General features: G+C 45.8%; 1 protein-coding gene across 1 annotated transcript in view; it reads left to right on the forward strand.

Moving 5' to 3' along the window:
- PTPRO (protein tyrosine phosphatase receptor type O) overlaps window positions 1–17,090 on the forward strand; it is a 112,610-nt gene extending 95,520 nt beyond the window's left edge. The window contains exons 20-27 of the mRNA XM_040641896.1: window positions 91–181; window positions 1,254–1,330; window positions 1,888–2,022; window positions 2,240–2,362; window positions 7,003–7,157; window positions 8,210–8,345; window positions 14,312–14,432; window positions 15,805–17,090. Of these exons, the coding sequence (XP_040497830.1) occupies window positions 91–181; window positions 1,254–1,330; window positions 1,888–2,022; window positions 2,240–2,362; window positions 7,003–7,157; window positions 8,210–8,345; window positions 14,312–14,416 (822 nt within the window). The 3' untranslated portion in view covers window positions 14,417–14,432; window positions 15,805–17,090. The remainder of the gene's footprint in view (window positions 1–90; window positions 182–1,253; window positions 1,331–1,887; window positions 2,023–2,239; window positions 2,363–7,002; window positions 7,158–8,209; window positions 8,346–14,311; window positions 14,433–15,804) is intronic.
- Window positions 17,091–23,656: the final 6,566 nt, after the last annotated feature.

Genomic DNA, 23,656 nt, shown 5'->3' on the forward strand with positions numbered 1-23,656 from the left:
AATCCAATGTGAATACAATAAGCCACCGTGAACAATAATCCAATCCACACCAAGTACCGAAATCTCAACTCTCTTCTCTGTCATTTACAGGAGTTGAAATTGATTGGACTGGACATTCCACACTTTGCAGCAGACCTTCCACTGAACCGATGTAAAAATCGCTACACAAACATCCTACCATGTAAGATTGTCACCAGAGCCTGTCCTATTCACGTCTCTCAAAGGTTGATGGACTGTTACTGCAGATTCATCAGTTTCACCAATCTCTGGCTAAGCCCAGCTGTGGTCTGGAACCTCAAGGCCATCTCTGCAATTGCATTGATCCCATTCATGCTTTGATGTTATTACATCCCATCCTATGTAGGAATATTGAATTTCTTTGCTTTCAACTGAATTGTGTCTGATGATCAGGAAAAACTGACCATTTGGCTCTTCGGAGATCAGAAATCTTAGCCAAATTAGGATAAGATCATCCGAGCTCTCATAAACTATTTTCGGTCAACTCCCTGACAAGGGAAGGAGTGCAATGTACTAAAATGCCTCCTCTTTCTTACTTCTGGCAGGTTCTCTCGTTGCTTAGCATTTGGTAATAAAAGCAACATTCAAGAAAAAAAGTAATATGAAGCACTTACCAGACAAATAAAATACATTCTAATATAGATTTAACTTCCTTCTCTGCTACACTGGGTAGACGTGGGGGGATTGCTGGGAGAAATGGAGAAGTGGGAGGAGGGGAGCTGAAAAGCTCTAGAAGGACTCTCTTGATCGGCCTTCTTGATAAAATTACATGGTGTCATCTTTAGAACACTTTATCTGTACGCATTCCAGAATGTACTTTTCTCATCTGAAGTCTGTTTACACAAAGCCCGCGCAACTCCACCTTCCCTAGGTTTCCCAAAGGTAATGGATTTTCTGGATGTGCTAGGTGACATGGAAATCATGGGTTTAGGCTACATCCTCTAGCCTTCCATACAACCTACCAGATATTTTAGTTCCTCTAAATATCCTGCACAATGTCCCCACAACCTGGAGACAAGGACAGAGGAGCTGATGGGGAGGAAACAGTGATTGAGATGTGTTTCTGTATTTATTTAAACAAGAAACTAAGATGGAGGTGTGGCTGAGATATCAGGCTAAAATAAACCTGACCTACTCTGTCACGGGCTGATCTGAGTTATTATTTGGATAAAGAAGGTCAAGACAATTCTTTCTGCTCACATTTTTAATATTTCTTTTCTTCTTGTTCTTCACAGATGACTTTAGCCGAGTGAGATTAGTCTCCATGAATGAAGAGGAAGGTACAGACTATATCAATGCCAACTACATTCCTGTAAGTAAAAGACAATACAACATTTTTTAAAACCGGGCATCCAAATTCTAGCTCAGCCAGAGAGGACGATTCCAACAGTTGTAAAGAAAGCCATTCTCTACCTGGCCACCCGACTCAGGAACAGTTCCCATCAGTCCTCTTCAGAATAACGAATGGCGAGGGGCGGGGGCCGGGGGAGCCTGTAGATGAGTAATGTTCGGATTTCTCTGTAAAGATCTGGTGAAAGTAAATAATTACACTAAAGACCATTTTTCTCGCATTTAAACTTCAGTTTTGGTAACCCACCTCAAAGGGTTCCACCTGAGCCCCTGTGCCTTAAAAATAGTGACTGTTCTCACAAAAAAGGTGTGAGCACGAGGCTTACCATCACGCAGACCGATGCGGGTCCGTTACTCTGATTACCTCTTTGATGAACAAGGGAGAGAACACAACTCAGGTGTGTGGTCCTTTGCCAGGCTTATCCCCAGGAAATTCTCAGGTTTTCCTCCTTCGTGTGGAACAGCATTTGGTGTGCACAGTGGCTCCTTAGGTGACAACTTTGTCACTTCGTCTTTCAGGGATACAACTCACCCCAGGAGTATATTGCCACACAGGGGCCACTGCCTGAGACCAGAAATGACTTTTGGAAGATGGTTCTACAACAGAAGTCCCAGATTATTGTCATGCTCACGCAGTGTAATGAGAAAAGAAGGGTAAGTGCCTAAGGGGGCTGTCCCCACTGGCAGCACAACCTGTACTCAAGCCACGGCTTGAGGGCTGAGTACCAGAAACTTCCGCTTGCTTCATTTTTCATCCTCACAATAGTACGTTACTGTCCTTCAGAGGCAAGGACTTCTGTGTTCCCTAAGTGAGCACAGACTCTCTTCCACAGCCTGTTTGGTTTAAAAGGTTGTGCCATTGTCCCCTCAGGTGAAATGTGACCATTACTGGCCGTTCACGGAAGAACCCATAGCTTACGGAGACATCACCGTGGAGATGATCTCGGAGGAAGAGCGGGATGACTGGGCCTGCAGACACTTCCGGATCAACTATGTAAGTCACGACGCGCACGTTCAGGGGCTGTCCCCGTGCTGAGGGGACACCCACGTGTCAGAGGCCGACCACCATCACGTCAGACTGTGAGCTCTTCGGCCTTTGCAACACTGCTTTCTTCAAGAGCTAAATCCCACTCCGAACATATTTATTTCCAGCTTCATCAACAGTGGTGTGGATGAAATGGTTGGCCTGGAGAGCCCGGGGAGATGGGACGAAAGGTCCTCACGGTTCCATCTCAGATTAGCCCAGGGCCATGGGAGACACGGGGAGTCACTGCTCACCAGTTAGGACTGACGAGAGAAGTTCTCATTACTTACACTAAATTCTGTGTGAGAACAGCGAGGATATATAAGATACACTTAAACTTTAAACACTTAGACCATAGTTCAGTAGTTTGGGTTTGGTTTTGTTTGGCTTTTTGCCTTATCTTTGTTCTGGTTTGGTTTTTATTATGTCAAAGGTACTTCTAGGCCTTTTTTACCAGGGTTCCATACCTCTTTGAAATGCTATTGATCTCTGAATATTAGCGTGTCAGAAAAAGTCTGCTTTTCCTGGGCCTGCTACCTCTCGGATGATCAGCTTTGGAGCTTATGCTGAATGTAATGTGCTGCTCAGGGGCCGACATCAGCCAGTCACCCTGCTGCCTTCTTCACACACCACAGTTCCAGAGAAGAGGAGGGCGTTTTTCCTGTAGTCACTTGAACATGCTGTCTGTCGAGGCATTGAATGGGAAAACCCCCACTGCAATGTTCTCTGCTTAGAACCAGCACTTCCTAACTGTGTAGGTCAGGGGATGGTAGACCGAGCTGTGGACCAATGGACCACTGCTTGTTTTGGAAAGCCTGTGAGCCAAGAATGAGTTTAAATTTTTAAATGGGTGAAAAAAATCAAACGAAAAATAGTTCACATGAAATATGGAAATGATTTGAAATTCACATTTCAGTGTCCACAAGTACCATTTATTGAGACAGAGCCGCACATTTGCTTACGTACGTCTCAAGCTTGTACCTACCAAGCTCCATCAAGCTTGAGTAGTTGCAACAGAGACCATATGCCCGCTAACCCCGAAACTACTTACTGTCTGCCCTTCACAGAAAATGTTTGCTGACCCTTAATATGGACAATGGAAACCAAGATTGTCCATATCAATACAGCATAAGTACTCATTAACTCATCATTTATTGATATTTGCAAGTTTAATCACTTCTTAACTACTGGTAGTTAACACTGGCTTTTGCTAAAAGGGGAATTTAGGCAAATCCGTAGCAGACTGTTGTTCCCGCTGCTGTTCCATTTTTTTTTTTTTTTTTTGAAATGGCCATCTCCTCCTGTTCCACAAACACTTCCCACTCAGAGTTTCAACTCAAAGGTCACCTCCTTTGTTAAGCCTTCCCTGGTCTCAAGACACCTTTATTTCTTTCCCCCTCTGTTCTAGTCTCCCCTGGATTATTCTATCACAGGACAACAGAGGTGGTTATAATCGTCTCCCTTCATGTCCTCCTCCCCAGTGTGCTGTGAGATTGGGAAGCAAGTACTCTGTTTTAAGAAGCTTTGTAATCCCAACCGTTAGCCACTTACAAAATCTTTGAGGAATGAATAAATGAGTGAATGAACGAATGATTTCAAAAATAATAAAACACTTGGAAAGCATCACAGACGTTCCTCAGAGAAAATATTTGACAATCTGAATGCCATTTGAATCCTGCTTTGTTTCTTGGCTATTTCAGCCAGAAAGCCAGTGTAAACTACTGGGCAAATGTAAAACAAGTAATTCCCTGGTTTGCATTCAGGACAAAATACAAAATAGGGCCTGTTCCCATGGCTGTTTCCTTGACAGAGAGGGGTCACATAGATCACTGTCTGGTCAGTACTATGCTTCTTGTCCTTGGTCTTAAACGATGACTTACCTTTCAACGATAATCGTGTCAAGGGCTTGAAACACTGAAATAAAACATTGAATAACAGTGTTTTCCGGTAAGATGTGGCTACAGTAGTTACAAGCTTTCGGTCCTAGAGTGCCCCCTTTTGGCCATAAACACAGAATCTAAATTTTATGCTTCCTGAATGAAGGTTATGTTGCAGAACATTGTGCTATGCCAGTGGGTATGTTTTTCTATTTGTTTCGATTTTTGTTCACACTCATCTTTAGTCCCTCCATATCGGTATATGGGAGCTTTCAGAGTACAACCAGATAAAAGTCCATGAATGAGGAAATCAGGGTAAGAGAAATTTTGGAATGGCTAAGACGTACAAGAATGGTTCTTTCATTCAACAAGAAAGGAGGAAAATGACCATAACACACAATTTGTCCCTTTCCAGGGCTTGAAAACTTGGCCTGAATTAAGAACTGGAGACTAAAACCAGCAAAAATGGGTTTGTTCCTATTGATGTGGGCCTTGTTATTCGGCTGGCAGGGATCTCCCTGATTCTAAGAACCCTGTCTTGCAGCTATAGAGAGACTCATGACAATTTAAGTCATTTTAAGACAATTTAAGTTTCCTAGTTTTGAACCACCTTACATATTTTAATTGGATACATTTTCAGATTAATTATATATATATGCCTATATATATATCCAACATATATAGGCCTATATATATAGGCATATACATACACACACAGACATATTGCCTACAATGTACAAGTCTTTGCAAAAAGCCTGTAATCAGCCTTTGAAAAGATCTAACATTTTTTTGTGAGCTTTTCTGGGCAACCAAAGGTATCTAGTGTTGAGTGTGCTTAAAATCCTCATGGCGCTGAGTAACGGAGTCATTCTGCACAATTCATTATGCTCGGATACTGCCTTGCCATGCCTCCTGAAAACAGCAGTGAGAGGGGCCAGCATCTTTGCAGACTTTCGCACCCATGCTCCGTGTGTCTAAGAAAGAGCCTTTGAAGACAGTGAGGGAGGCACCACCTGCGGCTGGGGACGGATAACCTTAAGTGCCCAGGGGACAGGGGCTCCAGTTCAAGTGCTGATTTATTTGTGTTTACACAGATCTTATTACATATTTATGTATATGCTTTATTTATGCATTACTTAGATTTATACAAATTTTACTCCACCCGAGACCACTGGCCCTTTGGAATTCATTTCTCTTGAATACCTGATCCTAACTTTCGTTTCATAACCAGGCCAGATTCTTCCAAATTATGATACAGTATCCCATTCACCAAGTGGATTCTAGGCTCATAGCAAGCTTGAGGGAAGGGGGATGAATCAGATCTTTGTGAGGCCTAGATTTGGAATATTTCTGACAGTTGATAATAAGAACAGAATAAATCGTTATGCTTACAAATTAGTAGAGACTAAAAAGAGTGAGTCTTGGGGCGCCTGGGTTAAGTGTCCAACTCTTGGTTTTGGTTCAGGTGATGACCTCAGGGCTGTGAGATGGAGCCCCTCGTGGAGCTCTGTGCTCAGTGCAACGTCTGCTTAAGACTCTCTCTCCCTCTCCCTGCATTCCCTCTCACTCTCAAATATATAAATCTTAAAAAAAAAAAAGGAAGAAAAGAAAAAAGAAAAAAGGAAAAGAAAAGAAAAAGAGTGAATCTTGAAGGCCCACACCCTAACTGATAATTACTCAGTTCAGAGGGGACAAGAATACATTTGACATATGGGTTAATATGAATAAGATAAATATACAAAACATACCGACCCCCTGGGATTCCCAGAACCAGCCATACACCTGCACGGAGCTGGGTGGGAGAGAGTAGTGGTAGCCAGGGAGTGGCGATGGTCGCATCTACCAGGTCCCACCCTTCATGGACATGAGCACACTGAATCCTCACAACCCCCTTGTGGTGGGTTATTTCATCCCATAACCTCTAAAAGGGCCCATTCTAGGTATGAGAAAACGTGTTCAGCAAGTTTGTCTTGGGTCAGAGCACAAGACAGGGACTGTCCTAGTGGTGAGTTTCTGAAAGTGTAATCTTGGGTAAAATTTCTAAGGGAACAAGGGAAGCAGGATAGAACAGGGCAGGGAAGGAGCTACACACCGCTGTGGGTTCTGCGGAATTCTGGCCTCAGCTGGGTCCCACGGAGACGGCCGGGGCAGTGAATGACACCGTGCTGTTAGCTGTGCCCCCCTGATGTAAGGGGCAGCCATTTTATACTCCAGTATCCGTCATTCCTTAGCTGTGGACCGCCCTCATTAGGAGAACACATCCTGTCGGGCACTCTCCAGCAAGGCCGTTCCCTTTGTGGAGGACAGCCAGGAGGAGGACATAGCCATATGCTGTTAGCAGCAGCTGGAAAAGGGGTGCATCAGCCTGACAAAGAGGACCCGGGGGGTGGGGCACCAAGAGCACCTTCCACCGGATTCCTGGGCCAATGCTGATGCACTTGCCAAACGGCCAAGCCAGGAGGCACACCCTGACCTGCTTGACCTCTTATCTCTACAAAGGCATGGATTCACCTACTTATCTTACTCTTTGAAGTTTTATACAATCAGTATTTTTTTTCAGGGCCCGCTTTGGGCCAAACACCATCCTTGGAGCTGGAAAGGGAAGGGGACCGGCCAGGAGGGGAATGTGGCTTGAACGTCTTAGGCCATTAACCTGTGAGCTGCCATGGAGGCCTAGGCCACCTGGCCGGCGCACTGAGACATTCACTCCTGTGTTGGCTTTTTCTCCTAAAGGCTGATGAGATGCAGGACGTGATGCATTTCAACTACACTGCGTGGCCTGATCACGGGGTGCCCACGGCAAATGCTGCGGAGAGCATCCTGCAGTTTGTGCACGTGGTTCGACAGCAAGCAACCAAGAGCAAAGGCCCCATGATCGTGCACTGCAGGTAACCTCACCAGCTGAATCTTCTGTTAGGGCACCAGGGGTTTGCTTTATAAAGAAAGCGAAGAGCCCACCATTCCAGGTACCCCATCACCCTGAATTCGCAATTACATGAACTATAACTTATTAAAATTTACAATTAACTGATACCTTACTAAATACATGATTTACTTACAATATGGCTTTTTTTTTTTATCTCCCATAGCTTATGAGGTAGATGTTGTTCTTCTCACTTTCAGATGAAAAAAACAAAACAAAGCACTGAGGCACAAATTCATGCAGCTAGAATGGGGAAACAGTAAGGCTCCTAGCTGTGCATTTAGGTGCTGTGGGATATTACCCCAGCTTCTCAGTGGTTTACAACATGGCCAAATACAAAGTCAGATTAAAAACAGCTAATCACAGCCCTGAAAAATATAAATATTATTGACCACCTGCAAGTGGCTGTAGCTAGGCCCAGAGCTAAAGCTAGCGTGTGGCCTCTCAAGCCGACTTTCCCCAGGGGGTGCCCCGAACTCTGAGGCTACACAGAGGACTGGAATTGTTTTCTGTGTATCAGCTCTCTGAGAGCAGGAAGCAGCCCTCCAGCAGGCTCCCTCTGGAATCCTTACCTTCCTCCCTGCGGCGGGAGGGGGTGTGGCTAAGGCAGCATAGCCCCACGCCTCTTTGAGGGAGGCGGCAGGGTGAGTCAGAAATGTGACAGATACATGACATTGAAAGACAGAGCGTCTGCCTTCGGGTCGGGTCATGATCCCAGGGTCCTGGGATCGAGTCCTGCATCGGGCTCCCTGCTCAGTGGGGAGTCTGCTTCTCCCTCTCCCGCTCCCCACTTGTGTTCTCGCTCCCAAATAAATAAATAAATAAAATCTTAAAAAAAAACAAAAAACCAATGCCAACCACATTCACATACTTCCAAATCAGGAAAATATCGTCAGGAATATTTCTTGTCTTTTCTCAGTGCTGCTATCTCGTGTTGGGGGTTTTCTAGTGGCCAGTGTGTTTGTGACCGTGTAAAAGGACGTGTGAGGAATGTGCTGTCCGAACACTCTTTTGCAGCGCCGGAGTCGGCCGGACGGGAACTTTCATTGCCCTGGACAGGCTCTTGCAGCACATCCGGGATCATGAGTTTGTCGACATCTTGGGGCTGGTGTCCGAAATGCGATCATACCGGATGTCTATGGTGCAGACAGAGGTAGGAATGGAATCAAAATGTATTTTCAAATATGCCCTGGACTGAGACATTTCCCATGATTCAGTCTCATGTTTCAAAACAATCGTCTCAATTTTTGTCCTGCCTCTGCTCTTGCCAGTGTCTCAGTGTGCATGTTCAAATTGCTTCAAGGTATTTAAAAAAACAGATGTTAGCCTCTAGAAATCCACTCAGTGTATGGTGCTTACACTGCTGTTGGCATCATATGCCCTTCAGTAATCCAGAGCGCATGCATGTATCTATAATATCTATAATAGAATAAAACCGCTTTGGACAGACTGAGAGTTCAAGGAAGGTGACAGCCAATTTGGGTAAATGCCACAAAGTGGAGACTATGGAACTGACATGATTTAATTTATATTTGAAATGCTAGAACTGATTCAATAAGTTTGGCATTGGTTCGTCCTCCACGTGACTCTCTGTCCCAATGCACTTTGGATCCAACCAGGGGTTGGATTTATACTTTCTGTCCCCCGTATGATTTTAAGGATCTCCGGCTCCCATCCAAGCAGTGCTGCCAGCACCCTTGATCTGAAGGAGCGGATTTATCGTTGTAACAACATGGAGACATCCCCAGAAATATCCACCAGTCTTTTGTGCTCCCTCTTCCACCTCTTCTGCCTCTCCTGCCTGGAAGCCTCAGGATGCACTCCGGCGGGAGTGGTTAGCCCTGGGCTGCTGCCCGCACACAGCAGCACACCGTCCCAGCAGCAGCGGGTGGGCACCTAGGTGCGCCCCGAAACCTACGCACAATAGCTGGTTCATAATCCTCATGACCATGCCGTTCTTGGGACTTCTCAGCTTAGAGCGTACAATAATCCTTTCTGCTCAAGGAGTGTGTGGGGGAGGAATGCTTGTAGAGTAGAAAATACCTAGCCTGACCTCTTATCTCAATTTCCAGGAGATGAAATGCTGCCTTCCTCTTTCCCATGCTTTTCTACTAAGCACCACGAGGTGTCAGTATAACTCAAAGAGCCTGCAGTAATGGCTGCTCTCTGTTCGCGCTTCCGGTTTCTCCTTGTCCCACTCTTAACTTTTCTCTCCTGCTTCCCCACTCCCTCGGACCAAGGCTCGACACAACCAACCGACCCAAGGGATTTATTTCAGCGCCCTAGCAAGATCATCCCATTTTGGAAAGAGTGATCCATTCACATGCAGGTGTCTCACTGATGATGAGGTGTTTGCTCAGTTCCTTGAGCCCATTCACGTCCCAGCCCTGGGGCCTTCTAATTTATGGTGGTGGGGACCGGAATATTACCTCGTTAGCGTAAGCTTAAAACGTTCTGCTTCCCCAGAGAAGCCCACTACCTAGTGATTAAACAGTGCTTTATGAATCGGTCCATATTTTTGGTTTTCACTTCCATAAATTGACATCCTAATACGTGGTTAAAACTCCCCATTATGTATATTAATCCCTGATCTTCAAAGGGCCACTCCTTATTTTAAGTATTTTCGATGTGATGAATTGTCTGCTCCATTGACTTACTTTATGCCTCTTATGACTTTATAGACTTTGATTATAGCCTGTTTGCCTTCGGCTTTCCCAATCACGGAATCCTAATGCCTTCTTAAAAACTTCTTTCGCTTGGCAGACCCTCCATCCAATTTTCAACACCATTATCTCTCCTCAAGTGTGGTAATCGCACCAATCGCACCTGTGCCTTTGGGTAGCGGGGGAAGTGTTTTGTGTTCTCCCCAACTTTCTGGTCCCAAATTTTGGCTGTTTGGCTTCTTTGTTTATGGCAGCATTTTTAGGTTGACATCTCCAGGGAAAACAGTCTTTTTCTAAAGTATAATATCCCTGCCCTGAACTCTGGTGGGAAAACTCAAAGTCAGCAAAAGAGGCGGAGGTCAGCACAGGTTACTGATTTTTTCCAACTGTTCCAGCTTCACTCTTGAGTTCCCTCGGGACTCGGCAGTGGCTGCTCTCTAGCTCGAGTTATTTATTTAGGTCTGTTTTGTTAGTTATGTCTGGAACATCTTGTCCGTTTACCTTGGTTTTTCCTGGTTCCTGTGCTCTTCATGGTTCAACCTGGGGTTTTCCTAACGTCCTCCTCGAGCCCATTCATCATACCCCAGTCCTGCTGCCTTCCACCTCACTGATATTAACAAGCAAGGAGCAGAGTAAACAAATTATATTCTTCAGCTTTATCATCCCATAGTACCCCTTTAACACTAACGATTTTCGAGAGGCCAGAGTGATTCTCCAGCTGATTTCCGATTCTCTATATAAACCACCTGTGTGTGGTGGCTCAGAATCCCTCCCGTGGCTGGTTTCTAATTTTCCTACCTCCTCGAGACTGCCTGTCATCTCGATTCCACCATCCCACCCCACTCTAGGAATAGCAGAACTAACTGATTAAAACAGCCTGTCCTAAGATGCACATTTCAGGTCATGGCAACACGCTGCATGGGCTGCTTTTTGATATGTTCTCTTCCCTTCTCTCAACTGACCAGGCAGTCTACGGCCGCACCACCCTGAACGCGCCCGATCTCGTCCGATCTCCGAAGCTAAGCAGGGCCTGGTTAGTACTTGGATGGGAGACCCCACACATAGTTTGAGCCTCACCACAAGAGCAACAAGGGGTAGTTAGAGAGTCGGGGTCCGAAGGCCAGACTGTGAGTCGGCCTGGGTCACTCTGTACAGCTTCCTTCACCTCTCATAGCTCCCTGTCCTCATCCGTAAAATCTGAATGGCGCATTCATGAATTGCTGTACAGTATCCATTATGTGAATGATATAATCTAGACAAGCACTTTGAAACCATAAACCGCCCTATGTGGGTGGCATTCACCTCTCTTGGGCCCTCTTCTATTTTTATCAAATGTTCTCTTTGATTTTCCTCTAATAGGCTTTCCCTGGAGGTCAATTCGGGCTTTGCTTTGAGCAGCCATCATCCCGATCAGCAGCTTAGGCTTCTCAGGGGCTCTCGGGGATATGTCTGTAAATAGTCTCTCATTTACTTTTCCTGTGGTCCAGCTACTTCTTTTTTCTTTGTGACACAAAGTTTGGCCACTGAGTGGTTATGAATTGAAAAACAAGGTACTCTCTGGCCTGAACCGTGCTCAGTGCTTGATGCGACACCAGAAACCACGGAGTGATGTGTGATCATGAGAGGAGGTGGCCAGTTAGGGATGTGATACTATCACAAAATAAGGGAATATATTTTCTCCGAAGCTTGTTGAAAACTCCCGATCAGGCTGAGGTGTCAACCCAGTGAGGTTTGAAGTATTAATCTAACCTTTGTAAAGTTGTCATACAAGAGACCCCTTAAATCCTGTGCATATCATGACTGGCTTTTACGCCAAGGTTATTTCTACTGGTATCAAGAGAAGCTCTAGGAAATAAAGAAAAAAGGTGAAAGATCGCGAAGTTACTTTGATTTCATGGCACCAAGACAGCTACTGTCAATATTTTGATGTATTTCATCTCCATCTTCGTTGAAGTATAACTTCTATATAATTACGCTTATATGCTATACAGACATATACTATACACCGTGCTTTTCCGCCTTACGTTTTGCTATACATATCATCCCAAATTGTCCAAAACTCTATAAATCTCATTTTAAAGACCGAATAATATTTCAGTACAGATCTGTTGTGTCTTATTTAAACTATTCTCCTTTCTATAGGACATTAAATTGGATCCTTTCCCACTTGTTTACTATCTGTGTCCACAAGGCCATATACTAGCTCTTTAGTAATAATATCTCCACCAACAACAGATAAAAAATGACAGCTTCAGCAAACTCAAGTTATCATCGAGCGTTACCATTTTCCTTTAGCTCTGCTCATGTCGTGCATGAAACACAATTGTTTCAACTTATGTTTTTTATTATATCTCCATCTTTGGCATATGTTTTAATATTTCCTCAGTTTACTTCAGAAAACCTTTCACAAGCACAAACTGAGAGCTAGGCATGAGGAATAAAAAGATATAGTTCCTGCCTTCCAGGAATATTTGGTCTCATTACTGATATATTTTATTGGTCAATTTAAGTGTGTGTGTTACTGGCTGGAGGAATTTTAAACAAAAATAAAGGTACTGAGAAGCTTTCCTTAGGTTTCTCCTTTCTGTCCGTGGATGCCCGCTAAGTAAGCATCCCTGAAGTCTCTCTTTCCACCGCCATTATATCTAAGTCAGAGTCTCCCAAGAGCCTGAACAGTGGCGGAAGCTCTTCATCAGAGGTTTGAGCTTCAAAACAACTGATGAGAGTCCAAGGAGCCATTCTGAGCAATGGGGAACACTCGCGGACTGTGTGGTCATGAGAGATCCAAACACCAAGCGCTCCAGAGGCTCTGGTTTGTGGAGGAGGTGGAGGCAGCCATGAATGCAAGGCCACACAAGGTGGATGGAAGAGTTGTGCAACCAAAGAGGGTTGTCTCAAGGGAAGATTCTCAAAGACCTGCTGCACACTTGACTCTGAAGAAGATTCTTGTTGGTCGCATTAAAGAAGACTCTTAAGAACATCACCTAACAGATTAGTTTGAACAGTATGGGAAAATTGAAACGATTGAAATCAACTGGCTGAGGCAGTGGCAAAAAGAGAGGCTTTGCTCTTGAACCTTTGATGACCATGACTCTGTAGACAAGATTGTCATTCAAAAATCCCATACCGTGAATGGCCACAACTGTGAAGTAAGGAAAAGTCCCAGCTAAGCAAGAGATGGTTAGTACTTCATCCAGCCCAGGAGGTCAAAGTGGTTCCAGAAACTTTGGCGGTGGTTGTGGAGGAGGTTTTGGTGGGAATGACAACTTTGGTCACGAGAAAACCGGGGAGGTGACTCTGGTGGCAGTTGAGGTGGTGGTGGAGGTGGTGGCGGTGAGGACAGCTATCATGGATTTGGTAATGGAAGAAATTTTGGAGGAGGCAGAAGCTCTCATGATTTTGGCAACTACAACAATCGGTCTTCAAAGCGTGGACCCATGAAAGGAGGAAATTTTGGAGACTGATGCTCTGGCCCCTGTGGTGGTGGAGGCCAACAATTTGCCAAACCACGAAACCAAGGTGGTTACGGCAGTTCCAGCAGCAGCAGTAGCTACGGCAGTGGCAGAAGGTTTTCATTACTGCCAGGAAACAAGGCTGAGCAGGAGAAGAGAGCCAGAGAAGAGACAGGGAAGCTACAGGTTACAACAGATGTGTGACCTCAGCCAGGCACAGTGGAGGCAGGGTCTCATTGCTACAAAGAAAACACATGTTAGACAATACTCACGTGCATAGGCAAAAAACTCGAGGACTGAATTTGTGACTAATTGTATAGCAGGTTATTTTAGTTTCTATTCTGTGAAAAGTGTAAAGCATTCAACAACGGGTTTTAATGCAGTTTTTTTTTTTTTTGCACCCATGCTGTTTGCTAAATGTAATAGTCTGATCATGATACTGAATAAATGTGTCTTTAAAAAAAAGGTATCAACACTTTGTCATAATTTTAGAAAATAAATTTCCCTCCCAGTTAACAATTTAACCTTTATTTTATTCTTTATTTTATTCGTTTTACTTTGTTTTATATATGGTAGTTTGAAATTTTTATTTGTAATTTATTACATTGCTTTGAAGTTTAGAAAGTCCTTCCTAATAGTATTCAGAGAAAAACTAACCTGTATTCCGCCCCCCACATTTTTATGGCTTAATTTATTAAACTTCCTGGAATTCATTTTGGTGTATTATGAGATGATACACTATTTTTTTTTCAAAATAAGCCCGTGATTTACTGATTGGATAGTCATTGCCTTTAGTGTTACGTTGTGATGACTTAAGCTCTATTATTAATCAAAATATTTTTACAGTCGATTCTCTTAGATTTTCCAGTTATAAAATTATCTCATAAATAATGGGCATGGTTTCCTTTGCCATCAGATCCTAGTTTCTAATCCTGTCATAGTATGAAACGTGCGTTTGCACAACAATACCTCGCTCTGAGCCCCACTTTGGTCTTTTGCTCCAGGAGCAGTACATTTTTATCCATCAGTGTGTGCAACTGATGTGGATGAAGAAGAAGCAGCAGTTTTGCATCAGCGACGTCATCTATGAGAATGTTAGCAAGTCCTAGTTCAGAATCCAGAGCAGTAAGTAGACGAGGCCATCGTGGGTGCTCTGTCTTCGAACCATGGAAGGGGACGTGATGGGACACAGCAGAAAGCAGCAGTCGCCAGCTGTATTGATTCCGACCCCCCAAATGTGGTTATAGGGAGAGAGTAATACCGTGCAGACCTTAGAGCTTCAGTGCACCTTGGTTGGGGGGTATGACACGCAAGAGCTTCAGCAGCTCATTATGATTTGACTTTCCTTCCCTCCATCCGGAACCTTCGATTGTTCTGACGTTGGATCTGGGCCTGAGATATCAGGATGCTATCCTCCCACTCTATTTATCTCAATATTTTGTGCAAATATTTGATTGATTACAAGGGTCATACCAGGGATTACAAAGGAGATATGAGCTGGTACATATCCCAAAGAAGAAAAACAATATTAACACTAGTCTCAGAATAGCGGAGTCGAGGAATGCCTTGCTTCCGTCCATGATGTGAACACTTACTTGAGAGCTTCCTGAAAACATTAGTAACATATTCAATGCCTTGTGCTCAACTTTGACGAGGAGATCCGACTTTGGAGATGTTATACTCTTACCTGAAGTAACAATATGCCAATTCAAGTCAGTAAACAGAGTGTGAAATATATCTGAGTACAGTGAGGTGGGGGTACCATTCACAGGGTTGGGAGAGGACAGGGGTGCATGAAGGATTCATATGGAGGGTAAAGAGCATACGGATCGGGGGTAGCAGGGTAGGATTAGTATTCTACCTTTATATCTATCAAAATACATAATGCTAAGTGAAATAAGTCAAGCAGAGAAAGACAACTATCATATGATTTCTCTCATCTATGGAACATAAGAACTAGAATGATCAGTAGGGGAAGAAAGGGATAAAGAAATGGGGGGGTAATCAGAAGGGGGAATGAAACATGAGAGACTATGGACTATGAGAAACAAACTGAGGGCTACAGAGGGGAGGGGGGGGGGAATGGGATAGACCGGTGATGGGTAGTAAGGAGGGCACGTATTGCATGGTGCACTGGGTGTTATACACAACTAATGAATCATCGAGCCTTACATCGAAAACTGGGGATGTACTGTATGGTGACTAACATAATATAATAAAAAATCATTATTAAAAAAAAATACAGGAAGCGCAAGGAGGCAGGGAGGGTGAAGACTAAGAGACAAATTTGCCAAAAAGGGAAAGATATTTAGACACACAAAGGGACTTACAGAGTAAGATGCCCAGACAAGCCTATGTCCAGATGGGCGATGGGTTTGAGTATAAAGAAAGCAAATAGAACCAGGAGGAAGATGCTCTTCTCCTAGCCCCAGACCTGTCAGTGTGTGGCCTGTCCCTGCCAGGCTGCTTACTGTCTCTCTCTCTCTCTCATCCACAGGACAGGACATGGTGTGCACCCATCCTCCCTTGCTTCCAGAGTTTTTTAGGGGCCCTGCTGGCCATTTTGCTAAGAAGAGCCCCTGCTTTGTAGTACGTGGCCAAGGAGATAATCTATCTCACTGAAGCACCGGGAAGACTTAGCCTTAAAGAGCCTACAGTGTCTTTTGGACTCCTTCATTCTGGACATTTAATAACGGACCGAATTCAACCGAACACCACAAAGGTCCAGAAGCTCTGCAAAGGGCAGGAAGCACAGCACTTCCGAAGACTTTCCTTGGCCCTTGGCTGGTTGGGCTGAGTTTTTCGTTGTTGTTGTTTTTAAGTGCAATAATTTTTGTATGTGTGATTTTATCAGGAAATTGGATTGTTTTCTACCCACACGACCGACCAAGCCCGTAGCCCAAGAGGGAACAGGAATTGTTAGTATCAAATTTTACCTCATTGTTAAAAAGTGGCCTGGCCACACATGAGGAAATGTTAATTCTACTGCAAGGAAATCGAAGCAGTGCTATCTGTCCTCCAACATTAAGCTGCTGGATCAGGAGCGGGGCGGGCGGACGGGGGAACGAGAGAAGGGTTCTACCCACAGATTCACTGCATATCTTTCCCAAATATGGAAAGCTGTAATTCAGCTTCAAAGTAGAGTAGACAACATATTTAAGTCTTAATTGTTCTAGTTCTTGATGGTTTTCTTCCTTATTAACAGTTAAGTGTTGTTTTTTCCTGGGCCCTCTTGAACTAATGTCACTGTCCAGATTCTTTTTTCACCAAACCACAGCTGGTTCGGAACGGTTTGAAGAAGGACTCTTAAGACTCCATTGCTGTCTGAGCAACCTTGGTGCCTAGACTTTGCACTCCTTTTTCTGTGGACCTGCATACATGTGAGAGCGATTTCTCTGAGAACTATACAGGCTGTGAAAACGCACTTTCCTTCCCCCCAAAGAGCTGGGGGCTTATGAAGCTACGGTAACGAACTGCAGCATGCTAGGACGATTATTTGGCTCTTGTCAAGCGTCTCTATGGATTCCAACAGAGGTTTCTTTGGGTTTCGTTTTCCTTTGGGTTGTCAGTTTCATTTTAACCAGTGTAACTAGTAACGTTTTCTTCTTGGGATTTTGTATAATTGCGGTACATGATTGTGTATGGTGCCCCACGCGCTGTCACGGTGGACCTGACAGCATTGTGACGCCCGTTGCTTTGTGTCACTTCCTTAAAAAACGAGGTGATGGTATGGATATAGAAAGGAAAACATTTGCAGCTGAGAGTAAACGCGAGCTGACTGCTTCCCTGTGGCAATGCGCTGTCCTGCCGTCCCGTGCGTGCTTCCAGACGCTTCTTCCCCGTGCATCTGAGCACTACCCCTTGCCCTGGCTTCCCTTCACTCCTGATCTTCTTCACGAAGCCATGCGCCTGGGAGCAGCTTAAGCATTTACCAGTGACCTTAGCGGCGGTGAAGGGTGCCAGGCGAACAGCTCCGCACCCCGCCGTCTCCTGTCACTGAGAAGGCCTGGCCACGGCAGACCTTGGCCCGGTTCTTGGCAAGACCTGGCCAGTGAGTCTCAGGTTCACCTTGCAGGGCCAACGGCAGAGGACGCCCAGACCCCGCGGCTTAACAGCTTGGGCTCCTCAGGTGGTGTTAGTTCTCCCTCGCCTCCCTTCCTCCCCTTCTCGCCTCCCCGCTGCCACCTCCTCTTCTCACCCCTACCTGTTCATTTCCCTTCTTGGACGTGTTAATAACATATCGCTCCGCTCTCAGGAACCCACGGGGCTAAGGAAAGGTGGCAAATGGATGTGTGACACTCTTAGATTTGCACACAAGGACAGGTCAGGAGTGACGTGGGCAACCTCAGATGGGGCCGAGAAGAGGCGCGGGTGAGCTGGAATTCATTTCGGTTTCGCAGACGAGGATATTACTTCCCCTGAAACTTAAAGCACCTCATAAATATTTCATGTCTTTCTTGAGCACCCCTTCAATGTCGGGATCAAATAGTCCCAGATCAATTTTCCCAAAAGAGAAGTATCCCGAGTTTAGACAGAAGACTCCGAGCTGAGACCACAGACAGTTCCCACGAGAGCACTTTTCCAGATGCTTCCTTCAGGGGTCTCCAGAGCCGTCACTTCATTCACTGGCACACGGGTGCTCCTGGGGCTGGAGAATTTACACTGAGGAAAGCATCCACCTGTCAGAAGACCTGGATTTTCATCCCAGCAGATGCCTTTGGGACTTCTCTCTCCCGAGTCTCTGTTCATGAACTGTCGAATGCCCCGCCATAGTCCAGATTTTTCAGATAGAAAGCGTAAGAGTATCAGTATGATAATCTACCCAAAGGCGATTCGTATCTTGTCCTCTCATGGACCCTAAAGCCACTTCAACCAGCTTCATTTCCACTCCAGGACTCAATTTGAGCTTGCAGAGCGGAGGCTGCCAGGGCCTCTCTAGTATTAATAAGGTTTTTGCTGTTGTTGTTGCTGTTGTAATCATCTGAGTAGTGCTACAATGTTCTGAACACAGAGGCATTGGCATATCCAGGTCATAATAGCCTACGTGGTGCATAGAAAGAGAGGAAGACTTTGGAATCACAAAATATTTAACTTTCAGTGTGTGGAGATCCAATTTCTTCACATGCAAAAGTCAATTCCTAAAGGTAATTGAGAAACTACCATGAGGGCCTAATTTGTAAATTTAATATTTAATGCCAATATATCCCTCACTACACATTCTATGATTTTATTTAACTTGAAAGGGAAAAAAAGTGATGGATGACAACATTTTTTTGGACAGCATTTTAATTCAAGGCTTATCATTTTCCACTACAGAGTCAACGTGACCCCTCAAATTGAGAGAACTTAGTAAGATTATTTTAATCTCTTATAAAATCTTTAATCAGATTTTCTAATGCCTCTCCTTTTCTAAAAGCTGCCCCTTCCACCTCTCCCCCCTCCCCCCCACTGCCCCAAAAGGCGATACACATCTCTCAAAGAAGGCTGTGGTGTCAACACAGGGCAGGGGCTGGAGATGGTGGATCTGAATTTTTTGCAGACCATATGATAGCTGCTTGCTAGAGGCTTGGCCCTTAGCCAAGGAGTTAAAGTTACTGAATCCAATCTCTAACAGCCAAAATCCTCCCTGCTTTCTAGCAAGGAGGCCTTCCTTTCCACCTCAGGAAACGTCTGATGTAATGTGCTTCAAATAAGCTGGCTCGCTTCCTGGCTCACAGCTTTCTAGCCGGGTACTTGGCACAGGCTCAGAGTCCAGAGGCCATGCCCAGGACTAAATATAACATCTCCTTTGGCCAAAGGGGTTATAAAGCAGCAAAAACATAACACATGCAAACTTCTACCCCTAGTTTTTCACAGCCCCATTTGGATGTATTTGGAAAAACAAAAAAAACAAAAACAAAACAAAACAAAAACACTTGAGCTATGAAATGTCTGACGCCTGGCCTTTCAGACCAGCAGGAGCCTTGTTCTCAGGTTCAGCCAATGCTTATGGCCAGGCCTGATCCTGGTGGGTCACTCGAGGAAAGACGGAGTGTGATGTGTAGCTCTGGGAGTTGTATCACAAAGGACATTAAGACATGGAAGGCCGTCCGGGGCAGGGTCGCCAGAACGGTTAGGGATGTGGAAAACAGCAGGTCAAAGTTACAAGACTTGAGAGAAGCAGGGCCCTAAAGCCTGGAGTAAAGCTGGCGTCCTTTGTTTATTCACTCAATTCAACAAAGGTTTGTGGATCGAATCCTGTGGAATGAATCAATCCATTGACCGGTGAAAGATTTCTTGACGACGTGCGATATCCTGGGCACCGTGAGAAGCACAAGCTGTGCCATATGGTCACTTTCAAAAATGTGCCATGGAATCCGCTGGGTTGTTGGAAGGACTGAGAAAATGGTAGTCAAGTCTTTTTCACCATGTTGCACTTATATATCTTAAAACCTTGTCAATATATTTTCTGCAGCGTCTACCAGTCAAGATAATGGTGTTAGGCTTTTTCCCCTGTGGCTTGTAGAACAGTGACCTAGCTTCTCATTGTTCTTGTTGCTCATTGGTCACCACGGACCCTGACATGGTCCCTGCTCCTTGAGGAGAATCACCACGCTAGCCTCCTCTCCTCCTCAAAACAGGGTTCTCCTCAACCATATATATCCCGGCAGATGGGGGGTTATTTTCTCCCGAGCCCGTCCGGCATGCAGAATTGCCCCCTCACCAGGCAGCCCGTCCGTCGTCTGTCAGAAAGCATTTCCTTCTTTTGTTTACACATCTAAGGACCTTATTGCTAACATGAAGCATGTCTGAGTCTATACCTGTCGCGGATATAGGCTGGAAGCCCCAATCGCATCCCCACTTTGGTAAAAGGGCAGGGGCTAAGTGTGCGTGCTAGTGCCCAGAGCTCCTTTGAACAGAGGCCTAATTTCGAACCATCCCATCTGAGAAATAGTCAACTTCTAACCCTCTCAAAAAATCCTTTATTTATTCAACATCCCCTATGAGGCACTGGGGCTATGAAGATGGATGAGACAAGGTTCCTGCTTCGAGGAATTTCTATTCTATTAGGGGAAGTTAGAAGTGAAACTAAGGGAGACAAAGTGTTACAGGCGCTGTGATAGGAAAGCATAAGGCATCCCACGTGGGGCCAAGAGTGGGACAGGTGATTTGTTTCTAGAAGGGTCAAAAAGACTGCTCTGCCGTATGACAGTGTTAAAGACTGCAGAGCCATATCAGGAAATGCTAATGATGGACACTCATCCCTGCGCTCAGCAAGCATTCGGAACACCCGCTGTACCAGTCACTAGGGCCCATCTGGGTAAATTCACCTCCAACCCTGCCTTCTGAAACTTTTCTTTCTGGCTGACTCCAAAGTGACAGTTTCTTTCCAAGCCTCCACAGACAGCTCTAGCTCATGCGTCATGCAGCAGAACCCAGTGGATTTACTGTTACCCCCATTAACAGAGTATCTCAGGCCGACACTTTCCAGCTACTTGCAGTTCGTGCTGTCCCAGGGAAGATAGGCAGAAATGGCCAACTCTGCTCCCTGGCCTGTGTACCCCTGAAAATCACCCAGGACCAACCTTCCATCTCTGCTCATCTGTCTGCCTGTCTCTCTCTCTGACTCACTACTTGGAGCAGGAAAACCTGCCTGCAGGCCCGCGATGTGGCCAAGTGACACTTTTCTGTTGTGTTCTCACAGTGATTCTGGTATGGCCAGCCCAGGCGGTCAAGCTGCTCTGAACCCATATGGCAGCACAAGGATATGCCTTACGATCATGTGTGGCCTCCGTTAGCATGGGAGTTTTCCAGGGCAGAGGTGTGTACTTCCCAATAAAATTCCCAGAAGGCAGGTGAGAAATGAAACAGAGCAGAGCAAGGTTACCCCACAATGCAAACAAGGGCTCAGGAAAAGGCTACAGGTGGGGCGCCTGGGTGGCTCAGTTGTTAAGCGTCTGCCTTCAGCTCAGGGCGTGATCCCAGGGTCCTGGGATCAAGCCCCACATTGGGCTCTCTGCTCTGCTGGGAGCCTGCTTCTTCCTCTCCCACTCCCCCTGCTTATGTTCCCTCTCTCGCTGGCTGTCTCTCTCTCTCTGTCAAATAAAAAAATAAAATCTTCCAAAAAAAAAAAAAAAAAAAAAAAAAGGAAAAGGCCCCAGGAGCAATGATGGTTCTTGTAATAAAGTTTTCTATGGAAATATATGCATTCTTCTCCAGAATTGGTTTTCCCCTGTATTAGATCTCTCCTGCTCTTTGTTACCCCTCTTAAACCCTATCATAAGAAGGCCATTACTGAGGAAACCCACTTGAATTCTTTAGCCTTATGTGAGACTATTGGCTCTGAATCAAAGTCCTGGATTCCTATGAACAATAGGCCCCACGGTGGTTTCACATCAATAAAAGCCCAAACGTACAGGAGGCCATGAGGCTTGGCATGGGTGGTGGTGCTCAGCAAGCCAGGCCTTCGCCATGTGTCTGTTATAGTAAGTTCCAGAGCAGTGGATAGGAGTTCAAAGCCAGCGGACACAAATTATTTTTGTTCATTTCTGAGAACACCAAAAAGTCCAAAGGGGTTCAAAGTAGGAAAAGTTCACTGGAACCACTACCGCCTTGACAGATACAGAACAGGATGGTCTTGGAAGTGTTCCTTTATGTCCAAAACCAAACTAGATCACATCCTCTCTTAACTCGTGAGTGAGCCGGGGAAGCAGGCCAGCCCAGGGTCCAGCAGTATAGCAGAGCAGAGCTGTTTAGAACAAGAGACGATGGGGGCGCCTGGGTGGCACAGCGGTTAAGCGCCTGCCTTCGGCTCAGGGCGTGATCCCGGCGTTATGGGATCGAGCCCCACATCAGGCTCCTCAGCTATGAGCCTGCTTCTTCCTCTCCCGCTCCCCCTGCTTGTGTTCCCTCTCTCGCTGGCTGTCTCTATCTCTGTCAAATAAATAAATAAAATCTTTAAAAAAAAAAAGAACAAGAGACGATGGATAAGACTTGAGCTGAGACTCTGCCTGCCTGTGACTCAGTTGTCTTATCTGTGAAATGGACATGCTGACGGTGGCTTTATGGTAGCACAGGGCTTCAAGAAGATACAATAACATGTGCTGGAGCTGAAACCAATATGTGAAAAAACAGCATATTGCATGGCCCCTGGGACAAGCCAAGCGCCCACCGTTCCCAAGGGCCATCTTGGAATTCTTATAAATGTGATCAGATAATCTGAAGTTGGTCCCTGAATTGGGCTGGGTCAGTTTCCCCAGGGTGACAAGTGAACCCCCACCCCGACCACACCTAAGCACACAGCTCAGAATATGAAGGAGGTGCAGCCCGGGATGCATTGTGGACTGTCATGTCCTAAGCGTGGGGTGCCGAAGCAGGAGCTGCCCCTCCTGATCAGAGTCCGGACTGTCCGGGCGGCTTTCCGCAGTGATTCTCTATTGCCCAGTGCATCAGCAACGTGTTTCGTGTCTACTGCCCATCACCCACATAGACATTCACAGCAGAGCAGAGCCACGACCTGATTGACATTCAGGGAAAACGTCCGCCACCGCGCAGACAAGCTGTGCCGATTCTCTGCACGGAAACGTCTGCAAAGCTGGCTGCGTCTAAGCCAAAGGCGCAGATCTGTACAAACCGTAAGATATAAGAGTTACGCGTTAACTCTCCCGGGTAGAGTTAAGAAAAGAGGCTTGGCGTGGGCAGGCGCCGCGAACACCGCTCGATCGTAAATGCGAATAAGAGCTTCCTCCGCGGTGTTGTGTGGAGGATTAGACGTAGTCTTTGGTGTGGTGCGTGGTGGTTTGAGGATGCAGTGACATCATGGAAAAGGTAGAGGCTTGGATTACAGCAGCCTGTGCTGCGAAATGCAGCAGCAGCGAGCCCTTGAGAAGTGACCCGCCGTCTTTAAGCCTAAGTGTCCCCGCAAAAACAAAGCAATACCAACCTTGTGGAGTTGTCACAGCCGGGGCCTGGCCGAGCTGGCACGCCATGAACGCTGTCCAGCTCTCCACCTCCCTCGGCACGTCCAGACCGCCAGACCCCCGCTCATTGCAGCACCGGGGCACCTCCACAGTGGGCATGCGCAGATGATTCCGCGATCCACCTGTGGCCGCACTTCCCACGCGATGGCCAGCGCGAGGCCGGCTCCCCAGATTCGCCGAAACAACCCTCCGTGCTCAGTGCTGCCGGACTTGGGAGTCAGAGACTGTAAGACAGGCATCTGTCTCAGCTGCACACTCGTGTCCGACTGGGGTGTGGGAGCCTCAGTTTGACAAATGCTACAAGAAGGGAGAAGCTTCCAAGCCATTCCAGATAGCTGTGCTAATTTGCATTTTGTAAATCCATTGTGCTGTCACCAAGGCATAAAATAA

Source organism: Ursus maritimus, unplaced genomic scaffold, assembly GCF_017311325.1.
Source record: "Ursus maritimus isolate PB19 unplaced genomic scaffold, ASM1731132v1 scaffold_26, whole genome shotgun sequence".
Classification (NCBI taxonomy): Eukaryota; Metazoa; Chordata; class Mammalia; order Carnivora; family Ursidae; genus Ursus; species Ursus maritimus.